The 15,259-nt window shown below is 31.3% G+C and overlaps 1 protein-coding gene across 1 annotated transcript in view; it reads left to right on the top strand.

Annotated features, from left to right (window-relative positions):
• The window catches only part of LOC123692597, a 65,632-nt gene extending 51,166 nt beyond the window's left edge, over positions 1-14,466 (top strand). The window contains exon 4 of the mRNA XM_045637359.1: positions 14,340-14,466. Within this exon, the coding sequence (XP_045493315.1) occupies positions 14,340-14,343 (4 nt within the window). The 3' untranslated portion in view covers positions 14,344-14,466. The remainder of the gene's footprint in view (positions 1-14,339) is intronic.
• The last annotated feature ends 793 nt before the right edge of the window (positions 14,467-15,259 follow it).

The raw sequence follows: 15,259 nt of genomic DNA, 5'->3' as shown, positions 1-15,259 counted from the left end.
CTCACGCTCACACACACACACACACTCACGCTCACACACACACACACACTCACGCTCACGCTCTCACATACATATTATGCATATTAAATATTATGTATATATTTTTTTTATTTTTTTATTTAAACTTTTTGTAATTAAACCGAATTTTTGTTTTGCTTAAAAATGTACTTATGTAGTTGTATTTATAAGGAGGAACGCTGGCTCTTGAGACACAGAGTTACTCTAGTTCAAGAGTCAGCGCACATATTTTTGTAAAGTTAATGTTTTTGGCAAAATAAAGATTTATTTATTATTATTTTATTGAAACTCCAAAATCAGGATCAGTCATAACGGTAAGAATATATATTATCTTGTGAAAATTGTATAATAAAACCCTTCTGATATATTTTACAGGGTAACTCTCAACGAGTTTGGTCATAACAATAGCTGTTCTTTTAAAAGTGTAGACATAAGACAGTTTATTCTCAAACATTTAAGCTGTATAAGCGATTTTACAGTGATATCTAGTCGTCAACAGCGAACAACATTGAATTTGTTTTTATATATTTTAATTCTATTTCAGTTTTCGCCGCGCATTAAAGCTATAAATATAAGCTCTGTAACACAAACAACGTTTCCACAATGAAAGAGGAGATAAGACTCGCTCGAGGGCACCGTATTGAAGTTATTCCTCAACCGTTGAATAAAAACATTGCACACAACTTCAGTACAGATGATTGCACAATTGAAAATGACCACGAGATCTTATTTTTATTATTGTTATAACCTGCGTAGTACTAATAAGACGATATATTAAAATAATCTTGTGTTGCGAACTAGTAAAATTCATGAAAATAGAAAATAGGAATAGGGACGGTAAACCGTTGTTTGCATAAACAAATATTCACAATTAAATCTGTTAATTAGTGTTAATGAGCTACAAAAATCTGTTTGGACTTTGGATACTACTATAAGTACTACTACTTCTCTAGTAGCTGTAGAAGTTTGACCTGCCATAGTAGTTTGTACCTACATCCGAATCAAATATTCAGTATATTTTTATGCAGTCATCTGCACTTTCGAAGAGTTATGTTATATTGCTCCTAACTATTTCCTGTGTGAGCGGCTTATTCGATGCAAACATTTACGTCGAAGTGAAAGTCGACTTCTACCTAGACTTAATAATAATCTCTTGTCATAAGTTATAAGACTGCTTTTAATGTTCGTCTAAGCGTCTATACTGCAGCAACAATGGCTCATGTCTCACTTATAACCTAAAAATCTTGGAATATCCCCGAGAATTCGGCGAAATACTCCTTATTTAATTTCATTCAGCTTTACTTAAAGGCTGTATCCCAAATCCAATTTTAGAATATGCTTTAACTTCTCAACGAGTTTGGTCATTCGATTCAGGGGAGGAAGGTACGAATTGAAACGCAAAGGAAATTTAACGAGTTTAGTTCGTAATTGGACGTTTGCCTTCTTTTTGGTTTAAGTTTCCTATCGATATGGTAATCGTTAGAATTGTTAAGCGAAATGTGATGTTCTTTACTTTGAATATTTTGTGCATCATCTCATCATTCATAGATCTCAGAGATGAAATATCAATTATCATGAGAAAGGCAATTACGAATGCATACACAATTTCATTATATGGAAGTATTGATTGTAGATTTTTCATAGTTAAAATACACAAAACATTATGTATCTACGGTCAGATGTGTTATGTATATTTTGTGAAATTCATTGAAGTAATGGTAGTTGTTTGTAAAGACGTCATACCTTTGATAGGTACTCTTAGCATAAAATATATTTTGCGCTAGACGTTACGAACTCTGTATAATAAATACAGTTAGTGTAATTCGATTTACTGGTTTAAAGTTAATGCTTTTTATTACTTTTTATGGTCTATAAATATTTGAGTGTCTATTTCTAGCTTTAGGAAAATTTATGTAGTCTATTATATATCATGTATGTAGTTTATTTTTTTGTATCTATTTAAAGATATATAATATGTTAAAGCTATATTTGAAATTTTTTTGTCCTACAAAAATTAATTTTATTGTTGCTATTAGTTAAAATACAATTCCTTTATTTGTAGTTGCTAAAATGTATTATTCCGTTTAAGTGAATCCTGAGCAATTTCTTGCTTATTCTGGCTTGAGAAATACAATTAAACTTTCACTCTTGATTTCCTATCTCATTCCGTAGAACCTTAATTGTTGTACTTGAATTTTTTAATTAAGGATAAAATTACTGAAAACTCGTTTTGCAATTCTTCAACTGAAGCAATAAAAATACAAGCCAAATTGGAGTACAATGTTTTCTTCTCTTTTCACGTATTTACATTAAATTTAAAGTTTGTCACAACCGAGTGAACAGTATTTAAAACAAAGTATCTACAATTGTTTCTTCGTTAAATATAAGTGAATATTAATTTAAATACACACCACAGTATAACAAGAGTTAGTCCATATGAACGTCTGTGATGTTAGATGGCCGGCGTGGGATCGATATCACGGTCATGAATAATTAAGATGAATGAGGCGCTTTCCAGAATTCTCGCTTTGATTGCAAAAACAGATTTGCTGTTAACGCATTCCTCAACTGTCCTATGTCAAATTGATATAAAATAGTGAGTATAGCTTAATTGAGATGTTATTAACATTTAGAGCCAATCCTTGCTTAAAATTTATACGTCCAATAAAGTATTACACGAACTGTCACCTGTAAACTGTGTAAAATATGTGTAAAATGTCACCTGTAAACATTGAGATATACATATGGAGACGACACCGCCTACACCACTTATGTTACGCTCAACATACGCCATATGGCGTAAGTGCACGCTCATTTTTTATTTGTTTTAAAGTGAAACGCATCAAATATGCCTTCGTGTGTGTTACGATATTGCACAAATAATACATATAATACGGAAAAGTGCAAAGGAATAACTTTCATCGGTAAGTACTTAACTAGATAATAAATAAAACTTAGTTAGAGCAAAAAAATGGCGCACAGATTTTGTTCGTGGTGTCTCCTCCATATGTATATCTCAATGCCTGTAAACTGTCAAATACGGACAATTACAAGACATTTTTGAAATGGTAGTTTAATACGTTATTCGATGAATAAGTTTTAACCAAGGATAGAAAAATCTGCCCCTAGAGTAATAAATACCAAAGTTTAAAAATAATAATTAATTTAAAATTAATTCGCGATCATACAACAAAGTTCCTGCCGTAGCTTTACTATACGTAAGTACTAAATACTCATAAGATACACAAATTTACAAGGATAACAATAACATAAATCATTTGTAATTTACTTGTAACTTTCGTAATATAATCAAGAAAATTTCCTAACTTTGCCGCAAAAATACAGGGAGAAGAGACGTTAGCGAAATATTAGTCCTACATAAAGTCCCCTTTGCGAAAGTGAACACTTAAATATTTGTGGGCACTTTAAACGAAACGAACGAGATGACGTTTTATTTTCCGCGTTTTATCGCTGTTTTTGAATTTTAATTGAATAACGTACAGTCGACATTTGTCGTCTTGAAATTTAATTTAGAAAAACTTTTTCTACTGCGCTTTATTGTATATGTCAGTGTTAACGACAACTGTTTTATGTAACTAATATTTAAAAAAATATTGATAAATCGAAAGACGGCTGTTGGGTCCGCTATTTTGGAAATTCGAAGGATGGTATGAGGATTTAACACTTGATAGACGTTGGAGGGAACGGATACTATAATAGGATACGATAGGAATGGATAACTCATAGCTATTGAGTAGTAAGTACAGAAAATACATAGATAGTGCTCTATGAAAGGTATTTTCAAAAAAGTATTGAGCTGTGTATGATTTGGAATAAAAGTTGCGAAAGTGTTAAAATGGTTTTATTGGAATTTTCTGGAGGGTGCAGTTCCTTATGTATTATAGATATAAAATTTAACTGTGGGTCTACATATACATACTTCATCAGTTTGATTCGAAACGCAATATTTCAAAATAACTGTTCATTTTATATGTTTTATATAACAATATTTTCAACAAATAATTTCACATTCAAAAGTTTTATGTTTGCTGCAATCAATCACGTGGTCTACTCTCACAACCGATGAGTGATTACATAGAAAATATCAAAGGGCAGTTACGGGACGGTATGTTTACTCATATATTTTCACTCACGTGGTAATGGATCGTCGGACGTTTGTGTGAAAGATATGTTAGTGCGAGGTTTATTATTTGTTGCGGTTCAAATTATTTATTGGGACGTTCTGTTATACAAACTATTAAAGGAAAATACTTTATAGATGCAAGAGTTATTTTAGTGAAAGTTGTTACAAAGATTTAAGGTTTTTTTTCGTATTTGAGTAAATTAAACAACCTGTTTACGTATGTATGTAAACATTTATATAATGTAGAAAAATACATTCATTATATACCTCTAGAATACTAGCAAACCGGGCGAACTCCGTTTCGCCACCAGAGACACCTTTTCTTTGTTATAAACCTCACGGAGCCCGAGACCTTTCCAACGAATGCAAAACCGTGGAAACCGGTTCGTGCATTCTGGTGTTACAGCGTCAGGAAGGAAAACCCGACTTATTTTTATATAGTAGATAATCGGGTTCAAAGAAAATAATTGGATGGTTATAATCTGTTTTTTTATTCCCATTTGAAACATTCGGTATTTGTTAATATCTGCAGTGATAACAGGATGATAAATGAAGTAAACATTAATAGGGATTTAAAAATTTATAAACGTATCTGAATTGGATATCATAAAGATACGGAATAATTAGGTAGACAGGTTGAGTTAAAAGGTGCTACAAAATTCAGTAAAACCGTAATTTTCATACTGAAATCTCACCTTACGTGCTCTATTTTGAACCATAAGGTTTTGTAAGGTCATACTTTGACGCGTAGGTAATTTGTACAGACGGAGCTAAGTGTGGGTTTATAATGTTGTGCGTAATGATACTAAATAAGTAGGTTGATATTATAATTTAATGAGCTATTTATTAGGGTTGTTCTTCATTTTATCTGCGCTAGGAGATATTAAGTATGTGATTTTTCTTGTTACTGGTGGAAAAAGGTTTTTTTTCACGCTATCACAAATATAAGTTATAATTATTAATTTTAATGAATAAGATTTTGCTCGGACTATAGAGGGTGACCTCGTACTTGTGCGTAAAGAAAGTCGATGAGTGAAGTTTCTTCTAATATGCATCTATGTCAAACAACACAAGGACGCGCGGTACTAGTTACACTAAATTAAATAAAAAAAAAATGTACATAATATATTCGATAATATAACTATGTATCAAAATGTATATTTTGTAAATGTATAAAGTGTCGTGTTAAGAAATTTGATCTATTTTGAATCTTAATTAATTTTTTTATAATAAAGGAAGTTTTATTTTGAATAGTTGTTGATATTGTCCCTCTCAGAAATATTTACCTACCTATGTTTGAGCGTAACATATACAATATACATAAAAATCTAGACCAAACTGAGAATAAATAATATAGACTCTATCATTCATTTTGCTGCCCATTGGGTAGTGTTAAATAATTTGTTGCTGAATTTATATTTTGGTTTTTATGGCATTCAAATGCTTTATAAATATAAATTTATAAAGAATAGAAAAAATTTGTTGCTACTTAATCTTGAACAAAAATCTGTACTTATTACATATTGTATGATGAAATAAGTACAGATTTTGGTACATTTCCTTTTTTAACCGACTTCAAAAAAAGGAGGAGGTTATCAATTCGGCCGGTATGTTTTTTTTATGTATGTACACCGATTACTCCGAGGTTTCTGAACCGATTTACGTGAGTCTTTTTTTGTTCGATGCGGAATGGTGTCGAATTGGTCCCATAAAAATTTTATTCGGATAGGCCCAGTAGTTTTTATTTTATGAGCATTTTTGTCTGTATTTGTAAATGTTGCAAGTGCAAGTTTGAAGTCGGTTGTTTTTAACGCAGTTATCACTTGTCACATTTTCTAAGCTTCACATTTGTGTATATTTTTTAAAATAATCATGAGTGATAAAGGCTATATTTTATTTCGTTTTTATCATTGGTTACCGAAAGTGGAGCCGGGATCAGCGGCTAGTACCGAAACAGTTAGCCTTGTTAATTCGTGCAACATAGTATAAATGTTTATCTACATACATTTTAACGATGATAATAAATTCAAATCATAAAATACAGCACAAGAGTTATGTTGCTTGCGCTATAATTATGGTAAATCTATTTGTTTTTGTACTTAGAGATATTTGATAATTTTACATTTTGTAAGGGTGTAATGCAAACAAAATACGGCTAAGTGTAAATTTGTTTTTGATGAGGATTTACTTAATTTAATATTTTTATTTTTAAATTTAAATGTAATAGTTATTTACCTATGTAACGAAGCCCACTCTATGGTTACACGGAATGTAAAATATATTCAATTATTAATGAATTATTTAATAATTCATTTAAATGGTATTTTGAATAAATTTACAATTTAGTGGTAGTATCATGTCATATTATTGGGATCTAAATCCCAATAACCAATTGAGGTCAGCCGCAAATCAGCCACTAACCGTATTGAATACTTATGAATTACAATTTGCCATAAACATTATAATTTCGTACATGCGAAACTGAAAAGGTGATGAATATTTTCTTCTTTTTGGACTACGTGACTTTATTATTCATTATGATGATACGAAATTCTCTTTTAAAAAAATTGATCTTTTTATTATTTTGGTGTTATTGACTCTCCATAATTATTCCTGATTTGAAATCATAATATCGTGACTCCAATCACTATTGAGTTTACTTTGAAATCTGAAATATTATTTTGAAAATAGAAAATAGTAGAACAAGAAACAACTTGGTAGTAACTATGGTAGTATAGTACTTTCACAAAAAACCCAATTTGATCGACTAAAATGAGCTTTAAATCCTTATTTCTTCAATTTTATTTATTTGTAATGTTTTATTAAGATTTATCGAAATAAGTTACTTTTAATATAATATGTTTAAATAAACACATCAAAATAATAATATATGTTAAATGTTTTGTATGTTTGTAGATAATTATCTGGAATATATCTTCGTCAAATATTGGACAGTTGAACAAATTTGCGTGTAACGCTCTATATTTGCCGTAATATCAACAAGTGTGATGGGCAATTGAAATAAACGGAGAACTTCCACGGAATCATTCACAAGTAAATAACCATTGCTATTACAGCTGATCCTTGCCTGATGCACTGAGAAATCAGATCAAGCCACACAACACATCTTTTATCTACGCTTTACGCGTCAGCCGCGGCGAAGATTTACATTAAGGATATTGAATAAATAATAAATAAATAAATAAATATTATAGGACAGTATTACACAAATCGACCTAGTCCCACAGTAAGCTCAATTAAGGCTTGTGTTGTGGGTACTAGGCGACGATAAATATAATATTTAATTTAATAAATACATATATAGATAATAACACCCAGACCCAAGAACAAATAATTGAGTTCATCACACAAATATTTGCCCTGACCGGGGATCGAACCCGGGACCGTCGGCTCAGTAGGCAGTTACTTTACCACTGCGCCAACCGCGTCGTCATATTGAAGTAATTTATTTAATAGATGTTAGTATCTGCGGCATGTTCAATCAGTCTGTGAACGGTATTCCATTATCAAGAGATGTTTCCCAGTTTGTTTTATAGTTGTGCTTTTATTTACAAATCGATTCTAATGCGAGAGTTAGTGAAGATTAATGGGTATGGTTTTACTTCTTTGCAATAAGGACGGAAAGCCTTATTCATTGCAGTGTAAATGATGAGATCAATAGACATTTAAATGGATGTATTATTCAATGACACATAAATTCAAATAATATTAACTCAGTTGTGAACATGTGCTGAGTATATTTGCAGTCATAAATAACTAGATTTATATCCAGAACGTAGTAACTATACCAAGTTAATGTACAATGTTAGTAAATTTAACTTGCTAGAAGAGCGGCTTGGAGCCACTTACGTACTGGTCGTTGAATAAACTAAAAATATTCTGAAATTTTTAATATTTTCAAGTATGTTACAGGTAACTGATTTTAAATTAATTAAAGTTGTTAGTTAATTTTTTGAACCTGAGGTCACTGAGACATGCAATACCTGAGTTAATTTTAATAGTAATAGCAAACCGCACCTTAATTTTAATGCACGTAATAAAATTGTAAACATCCAAATTACGTGTATATTTAACAACGGGATATTTAAAAATCTTGTGAAATTTCTGAAGTTACGAGTACCTAAATAATATATTCAATTTAGCATAGATAGGTAGGTATATATATCCCTATCGAAATGTGACATAAATATGCTTCCGTTTTTTTAATCGCAAAAGTTATTAGATTACATACTATTCAAGAACAAAAGCTTCATAATGTTTATTACTTACATAACCCACAAAGACAAACATTTCCAGATTTAGGCTGCGCATCAGTAATGAACGTCGCTTGACCTTATACATAGTTACTCTTTGGCTTGACCTTCTCTAATATTCGATACAAACTCATGTAGCTATACCCGTAGCTATATAAACAAACATACAGATATACTGAGATATAGAATATAAAGAGTAAAACATAAAGTAATAAATAAATAACGGTCCTCTGATCATAGGGATCTTCCAGTTGGCTCCGTCGATATGGGTCGGTTTGCCATTTGAAAAATCGTTACAAATTATTTCAGGAATATGTCGTAGGTCACCAGGATCTGTGTCCGTACAGAAATATCCAGCGATATTTTAATTAAGCGAAAATGTTTTCTTCTTGTTATATGAGGATTTTTGTATCATGTGGAAAGATTACCTAAAAAAAATTAACTGCGTTAAAAACAACCGACTTCAAAAACGGAAAAGTAAAAAATAAAAAAGATTTGATATTATTAATTACTACATATTATTTAGATGTGCTATTTATTAAATAGGTTTGATGTCGGTGCACGGGCTTAATACTAAGTGCTTAGTGTTTGGCACCGACTTCAAACCTATTTAATAAATAGCACATCTAAATAATATGTAGTAATTAATAATATCAAATCTTTTTTATTTTTTACTTTTCCGTTTTTGAAGTCGGTTGTTTTTAACGCAGTTAATTTTATTTAATACTTTTTAGTGTAATTTTCAACACGAATCAAACGAGCCCAAACTCGATAAAGTTGAGTCAATATATTACTGAGTTCCTATGGCCACCTTCCGATTCCATCATCAAATCAGCTCTATGTCATGAGAATGTTTCATCGCTATCCAATTTACACACTTATACAAAATTTCAGCTCAATCGGTTACCGGGAAGTGAATCAAAGTTACTTGCTACATTCCAATTAAGTCATCGAGTACAGACAAAAATGCTCATAAAATAAAAACTACTGGGCCTAGCCGAATAAAATTTTTATGGGACCAATTCGACACCATCCTGCATCGAAAAAAAAAAGAATCACGTAAATCGGTTCAGAAACCTCGGAGTAATCGGTGTACATACATAAAAAAAAAATAAAAAAAAAAATATACCGGCCGAATTGATAACCTCCTCCTTTTTTTTGAAGTCGGTTAATTATTGTTTTTAGTTAAACAACAAATCATTAGAATTTGAAATAAATTACGAGGCCACTTGTTAAATATTTCGGAAATGGAGGACTTCAATATTTATTATTATTTTTATTAATTAGTAGGTACATATGATAGAGAAGTATCTCTACATAGTTTAAGAATTTAGTATTGTAATATAATTATTTAAAACGCGGACGGAGTCGCGGGCGGAAGTCAGTTTAAAATAAATATCAATACATATAATAAAATTCTAGAAAAGTGGTGTCTGTACAATGAAAATATGTAAAAAAAAATTAGCAGGGGTTATTACTAAATCGATCCCAAACCTAAAACTGTCGTTAAATTTTTTTTGTCTGTTTGTCTGTTTGTCCGTTTGTCTGTTTGTCTGTATGTTTGAACACGCTAATCTCAGAAACGGCTTATCCGATTTAAATGCGGTTTTCATTAATATATTGTGGCAATATTCATTTAACATTTAGTGTTTATTTTATGTCAATCGGTTTATAAATAAAAAAGTTATGACCATTTAAGTATTCACGGCGAACATTTGCTAAGGCATTCTACGGTACACTATTATAATACAGTGTACGTTAAAACGTAAGTTATCTGTTATACGCTACAGTTATTTCTATAAAATGTCCATGTGATCATATCGAAAGTCCCCAAGGGTGGGGTGGGGGTGGGGGTGTAAGCTGAGGTAGTAGGGGGGAGGGGTCAAATTAAAATTATGCTTATTTTTAGGTAAATTTTATACATAAAATGTTCTTTGAGTTATGTCGTGTTATAATATTTTTAACCCCCGACGCAAAAAGATGGGTGATAAGTGTTTGACCGCTATGTGTGTCTGTGTGTGTATCTGTTTGTGCCACCGTAGCTCGCTAGCAGGTAATTAGATGCGGTTTTTTTGTTAGGCAGCATATTTTCCGACGCTGGTTCTTAGATAAACTATATCAAAATAGGTTAATCCATTTATTATACCTAGGTATACATATAGAGGTAAAAGTAGGAATGAAAATAACTAAAGTTATCGAATATACTTTAGTGATATATTAAATGAAAGCGAACGACCTATCAGTAACAATAAATCAAATTTTATCTAAATCGGTTCATCCATTTATTTGATATACGATATAAAAGTTTTAGGTAATAAAAAAATGAATTTTGACTCAAGTGACATATGAAATGAAAGTGCATGACGTGTAAAGTATAATTGGACATATTTAATCAAAATCGGTTCATCCATTTACTATACCTATATATTGGTAAAAGTTGGAATGAAAGAAACGATTGTTGTCAAGTATACCTAAGTGACATATCAAATGAAAGTGCATAACGGGTGAAGTACATAGTTCTATTTTTATCCAAATCGGTTTTTCCATTTATTAGATTACAGCACAGATTACAGCGGTAAAAGTGGGAATGAACAATAATCGAATGTGGTCTTATTACAATTAGTAATGTTTTATCGAAATCGGTTCATCCGTTTATTACACTTTAGGGGAGACAGTGGTTAGGTAAATAAACCAAATGGAGCATCAAACGACAGGATATGTCGTGTACATATAGGTACAATTAGATAATATGGTTTACATCAAAATCGGTTCTGCCATTTACTACACTAGGGATGGAAAGGTTGAAAGTCTGTGAAAGAAGAGGGGGATATGGAAGCGAGAGGATAGCCACACCCTGGAAATTTTGAATTCTACTCAAAGCCACATAGGCCTGGCGCGGCGCTTGGCAATTTTTTTCTTAAATATACCACTTCTTTTGCCACTGTGGTCCATTACAATTTGTGCACGGTTATGGCACAACTTAAAAGGTGTCAAGGAGCAACAAACTTATAGATATCAATATGATGTAGGAATGTATTATGGAGGTAAAGGTAGGTCTCGCTCACTTGAAAATATTACATGAAAATAAGAAACCGAAGTTTAAAAATAAAATAAAAAACCCAACGCAATGAAGGAAAAGGAATAAATAATTTTACAAACTTCCCGACGATCTTTAAAATTATGATAATATGATAATGATGGTATGGCAGCCCCGACGACTTTGTTTTTTTTATTTTTATAAATATTTAAAATGGTATTTATTTTTAAAGATCTTCGGGAAGTTTGTGAAATTATTTATTCCTTTTTCTATGCACTTTTCTTCGTTGCGTTGGGTTTTTTTAATTTAATTTTTATTGCACAGTCTAAACGGTTTAGTTACTACAGGCGCGAGACAGGAAAGATGAGCGCTGAGACAAACGTCAAAACGCAAAGGAATAGAAGGAATCCGCTACGATAATAATTGTCATAAGCGTATGATGTGTTTTGCACAATTTTATTAAATTGCGACTGGATGAAAATTTTGTTCGTGATCGTCGTCGTCGTTGGTAGGGTGAACAAATCTTTAGTAAAACATGGGCCTTAGACAAACGTACCATGGAATAGAAACTGCTAACGCTAATTATTGACATAAGCTCATGACATTTTGGTAATGGTTCGATCACACTACCAACGACGCAGACGACCACGACCAAAGTTCCAATCTTGCCGAAATTTGTTCAAAATCAATATTAAAATCTCCCGTCATTCTGGTACTCAGGAATAAAAAAATTCGAGGTCAATTAATAAAAAGAAATAGGGTTTTTTGCGATTTTCGCCAAGACGGTAAGTTTATCATACAATCACCTGAACCAAAATTGTATATAATCTAATTATCTATAAAAAAGGTAAAATGCATTTTTTTCTAGGAGCCACCGTTTCTATGAAAAACCTGTTTGTTTATCCATTGATCTCAAAATTTTTTTTTCCAAACACCAATACGACAGGAAATTCTTAAATTTCATTTTTAATTGTGTTTTGCACAATTTTATTTAATTGCGACTGGATGAAAATTTTGTTCGTGGTCGTCGTTGTCGTTGGTAGGGTGACCGAATCCTTATGCAAAACATCATACGCTTATGTCAATTTCTATCGATAGCGTATTCTATTCCTTGGCGTTTTGACGTTTGGCTAAGGCCCCAGTACGCTTATGTCAATTAGTATCGATAGCGGATTCTATTCCTTTGCGTTTTGACGTTTGTCTCGGCACTCATTTGCTGCACAATATATTGTCAAAAACATCCATACAAGGAAGGAAGGAAAATAAATTTGCTCCTTTCCCTCCTGGTGCCTAAAAATAATATGACATAATTTAAAATAAATTTTACGTAGAAAATTAATTAGTTAGGCATTTATCTTTTTAGCTCAGTTTTGGTAGCAGAGTTTGGTAATAAATTTTACTTAAAAGTTTTTTTAATTATTTATGGTAGTACGTGTTTATTCAATAAAAGACTACTATGCAGTCACTATTCCACGCGGACGAAGTCGCGGGCACAGCTAGTATATACTATATTCGAATCGTGATTAACTTATTTGTCTGCGAGAACATACATCATGTTTGTATTTTTTAATACATTTTGGTAATTAATGTTTGATTGAAAAGATTTTCGTGAATAATCTGATTTTAATGACCTTTCAGTAACATTTTTATTTATATCCTGATTTAATGGAACTCAAACGAGTAGAACATTTTGACAGGTGAATGCTTATTCGAATCTGTTTTTAACCGACTTCAAAAAAAAGGAGGAGGTTATCAATTCGGCCGGTATATTTTTTTTTTTTTTTTTTTTTTATGTATGTACACCGATTACTCCGAGGTTTCTGAACCGATTTACGTGATTCTTTTTTTGTTCGATGCAAGATGGTGTCGAATTGGTCCCATAAAAATTTTATTCGGCTAGGCCCAGTAGTTTTTATTTTATGAGCATTTTTGTCTGTACTCGATGACTTAATTGGAATGTAGCAAGTAACTTTGATTCACTTCCCGGTAACCGATTGAGCTGAAATTTTGTATAAGTGTGTAAATTGGATAGCGATGAAACATTATCATGACATAGAGCTGATTTGATGATGGAATCGGAAGGTGGCCATAGGAACTCAGTAATATATTGACTCAACTTTATCGAGTTTGGGCTCGTTTGATTCGTGTTGAAAATTAGACTAAAAAGTATTAAATAAAATTAACTGCGTTAAAAACAACCGACTTCAAAAACGGAAAAGTAAAAAATAAAAAAGATTTGATATTATTAATTACTACATATTATTTAGATGTGCTATTTATTAAATAGGTTTGAAGTCGGTGCCAAACACTAAGCACTTAGTATTAAGCCCGTGCACCGACATCAAACCTATTTAATAAATAGCACATCTAAATAATATGTAGTAATTAATAATATCAAATCTTTTTTATTTTTTACTTTTCCGTTTTTGAAGTCGGTTGTTTTTAACGCAGTTAATTTTATGATTTATATAAATAAACGTGGGACTGGTCTCTCGATCATTCCACTTCGTTTGCGACGTAAACGATTACTTTTAACAAACCATATATAAATTGTATAACAATAAAGACTTAATTATTAAATATTTAAGTTAAGGTTAATATAAATTGGGATCTAAAACCTAGACTAAGAAACATTTTACCTACTTGTTATTTTAAAGTAAAACCTTAGTCATCATTCATCATCATAAGTGATAATTTTGAAACTAGTGGATTAAATAAGCTCTCGGTTTCAATCAATTTAATTATTTTTGTGTAATATAAGTATCTACTAAAAACACTGGTGAAAAATAACCTTTAATAGTATGACAAAAAATTCCAAAGAAATACTTTTTCCTAACGAGATGAATATATTGATTTCCATTTTCAGGTAAACAACCCGACTGAGGGATTCGGCTTGGATTAAGCTGAGTGTGAGTATGAGATAAGATGGATTTATACTGTAAAAAGCTGTAGGTATTATGAATGAATATTAAAATGTACATTTATAACACGAACTTGTTTGTTATCGTTTTTGTTTATGTATGCAGGGTGTCTTTACAATTATAGAATTAGTTGCTACAATACACTATTATGTTATTTATTTTCAATTTTTCTTAAACTTAGGTAATTATCTCATAACTAATTTACGCTCAGGAATAAAATATAATATGAAAAAAAAAACAACTGTGACATAACAATATGAAGAGACGTTTCTGAACGTACAATTTTATTTAATAACACATTGGAAAAGTCATTTCAAATAATAGCTAATCTGTGGTCCATTAATTGCACGATAACGTATAGTTAGGAATATCAAGGGCACATCTCACAATTGCTGATGTCAATTATTATTAACAATGCGACGCGCCGGTAACAGACCGATGCTTACCGCAGCTCAATTACGAACCTCATTTGGGTACAATTGTATAAGGGTTATGGTTTTATTATTAAAATGAATAAAACGGTTTTCCCAAAAGTATAAGATAAAGGATAAGATAATGTTAAAGTATCTTAAATGGTGGCGTAACCAAGCATGAAATAAAAAAAAAAATGTATTAAACAATTAGTATCTAGGATGCTTTATAAAATAGGGTGCACTAAATGACATCGTAAAATCGTCTTAATTTCAATCTTCATACGCATAAATTAAAAACGAGCTAAAGACTATCTCGTGAGATTATTTTTAATCCAATATTGATAAACGTCGTATGAAAGAGCACGTTAGTAAACTTCACCTACTTAAAATTTAGGATTATAATTAAGCACGAACGTCTCGACGGATTATCATATAAGATAATGCCAAAATAA

Source organism: Colias croceus, chromosome 6, assembly GCF_905220415.1.
Source record: "Colias croceus chromosome 6, ilColCroc2.1".
Taxonomy (NCBI): domain Eukaryota; kingdom Metazoa; phylum Arthropoda; class Insecta; order Lepidoptera; family Pieridae; genus Colias; species Colias croceus.
The sequence above is the reverse complement of the archived record's forward strand: the minus strand, read 5'-3'. Positions and strand labels throughout refer to the sequence as shown.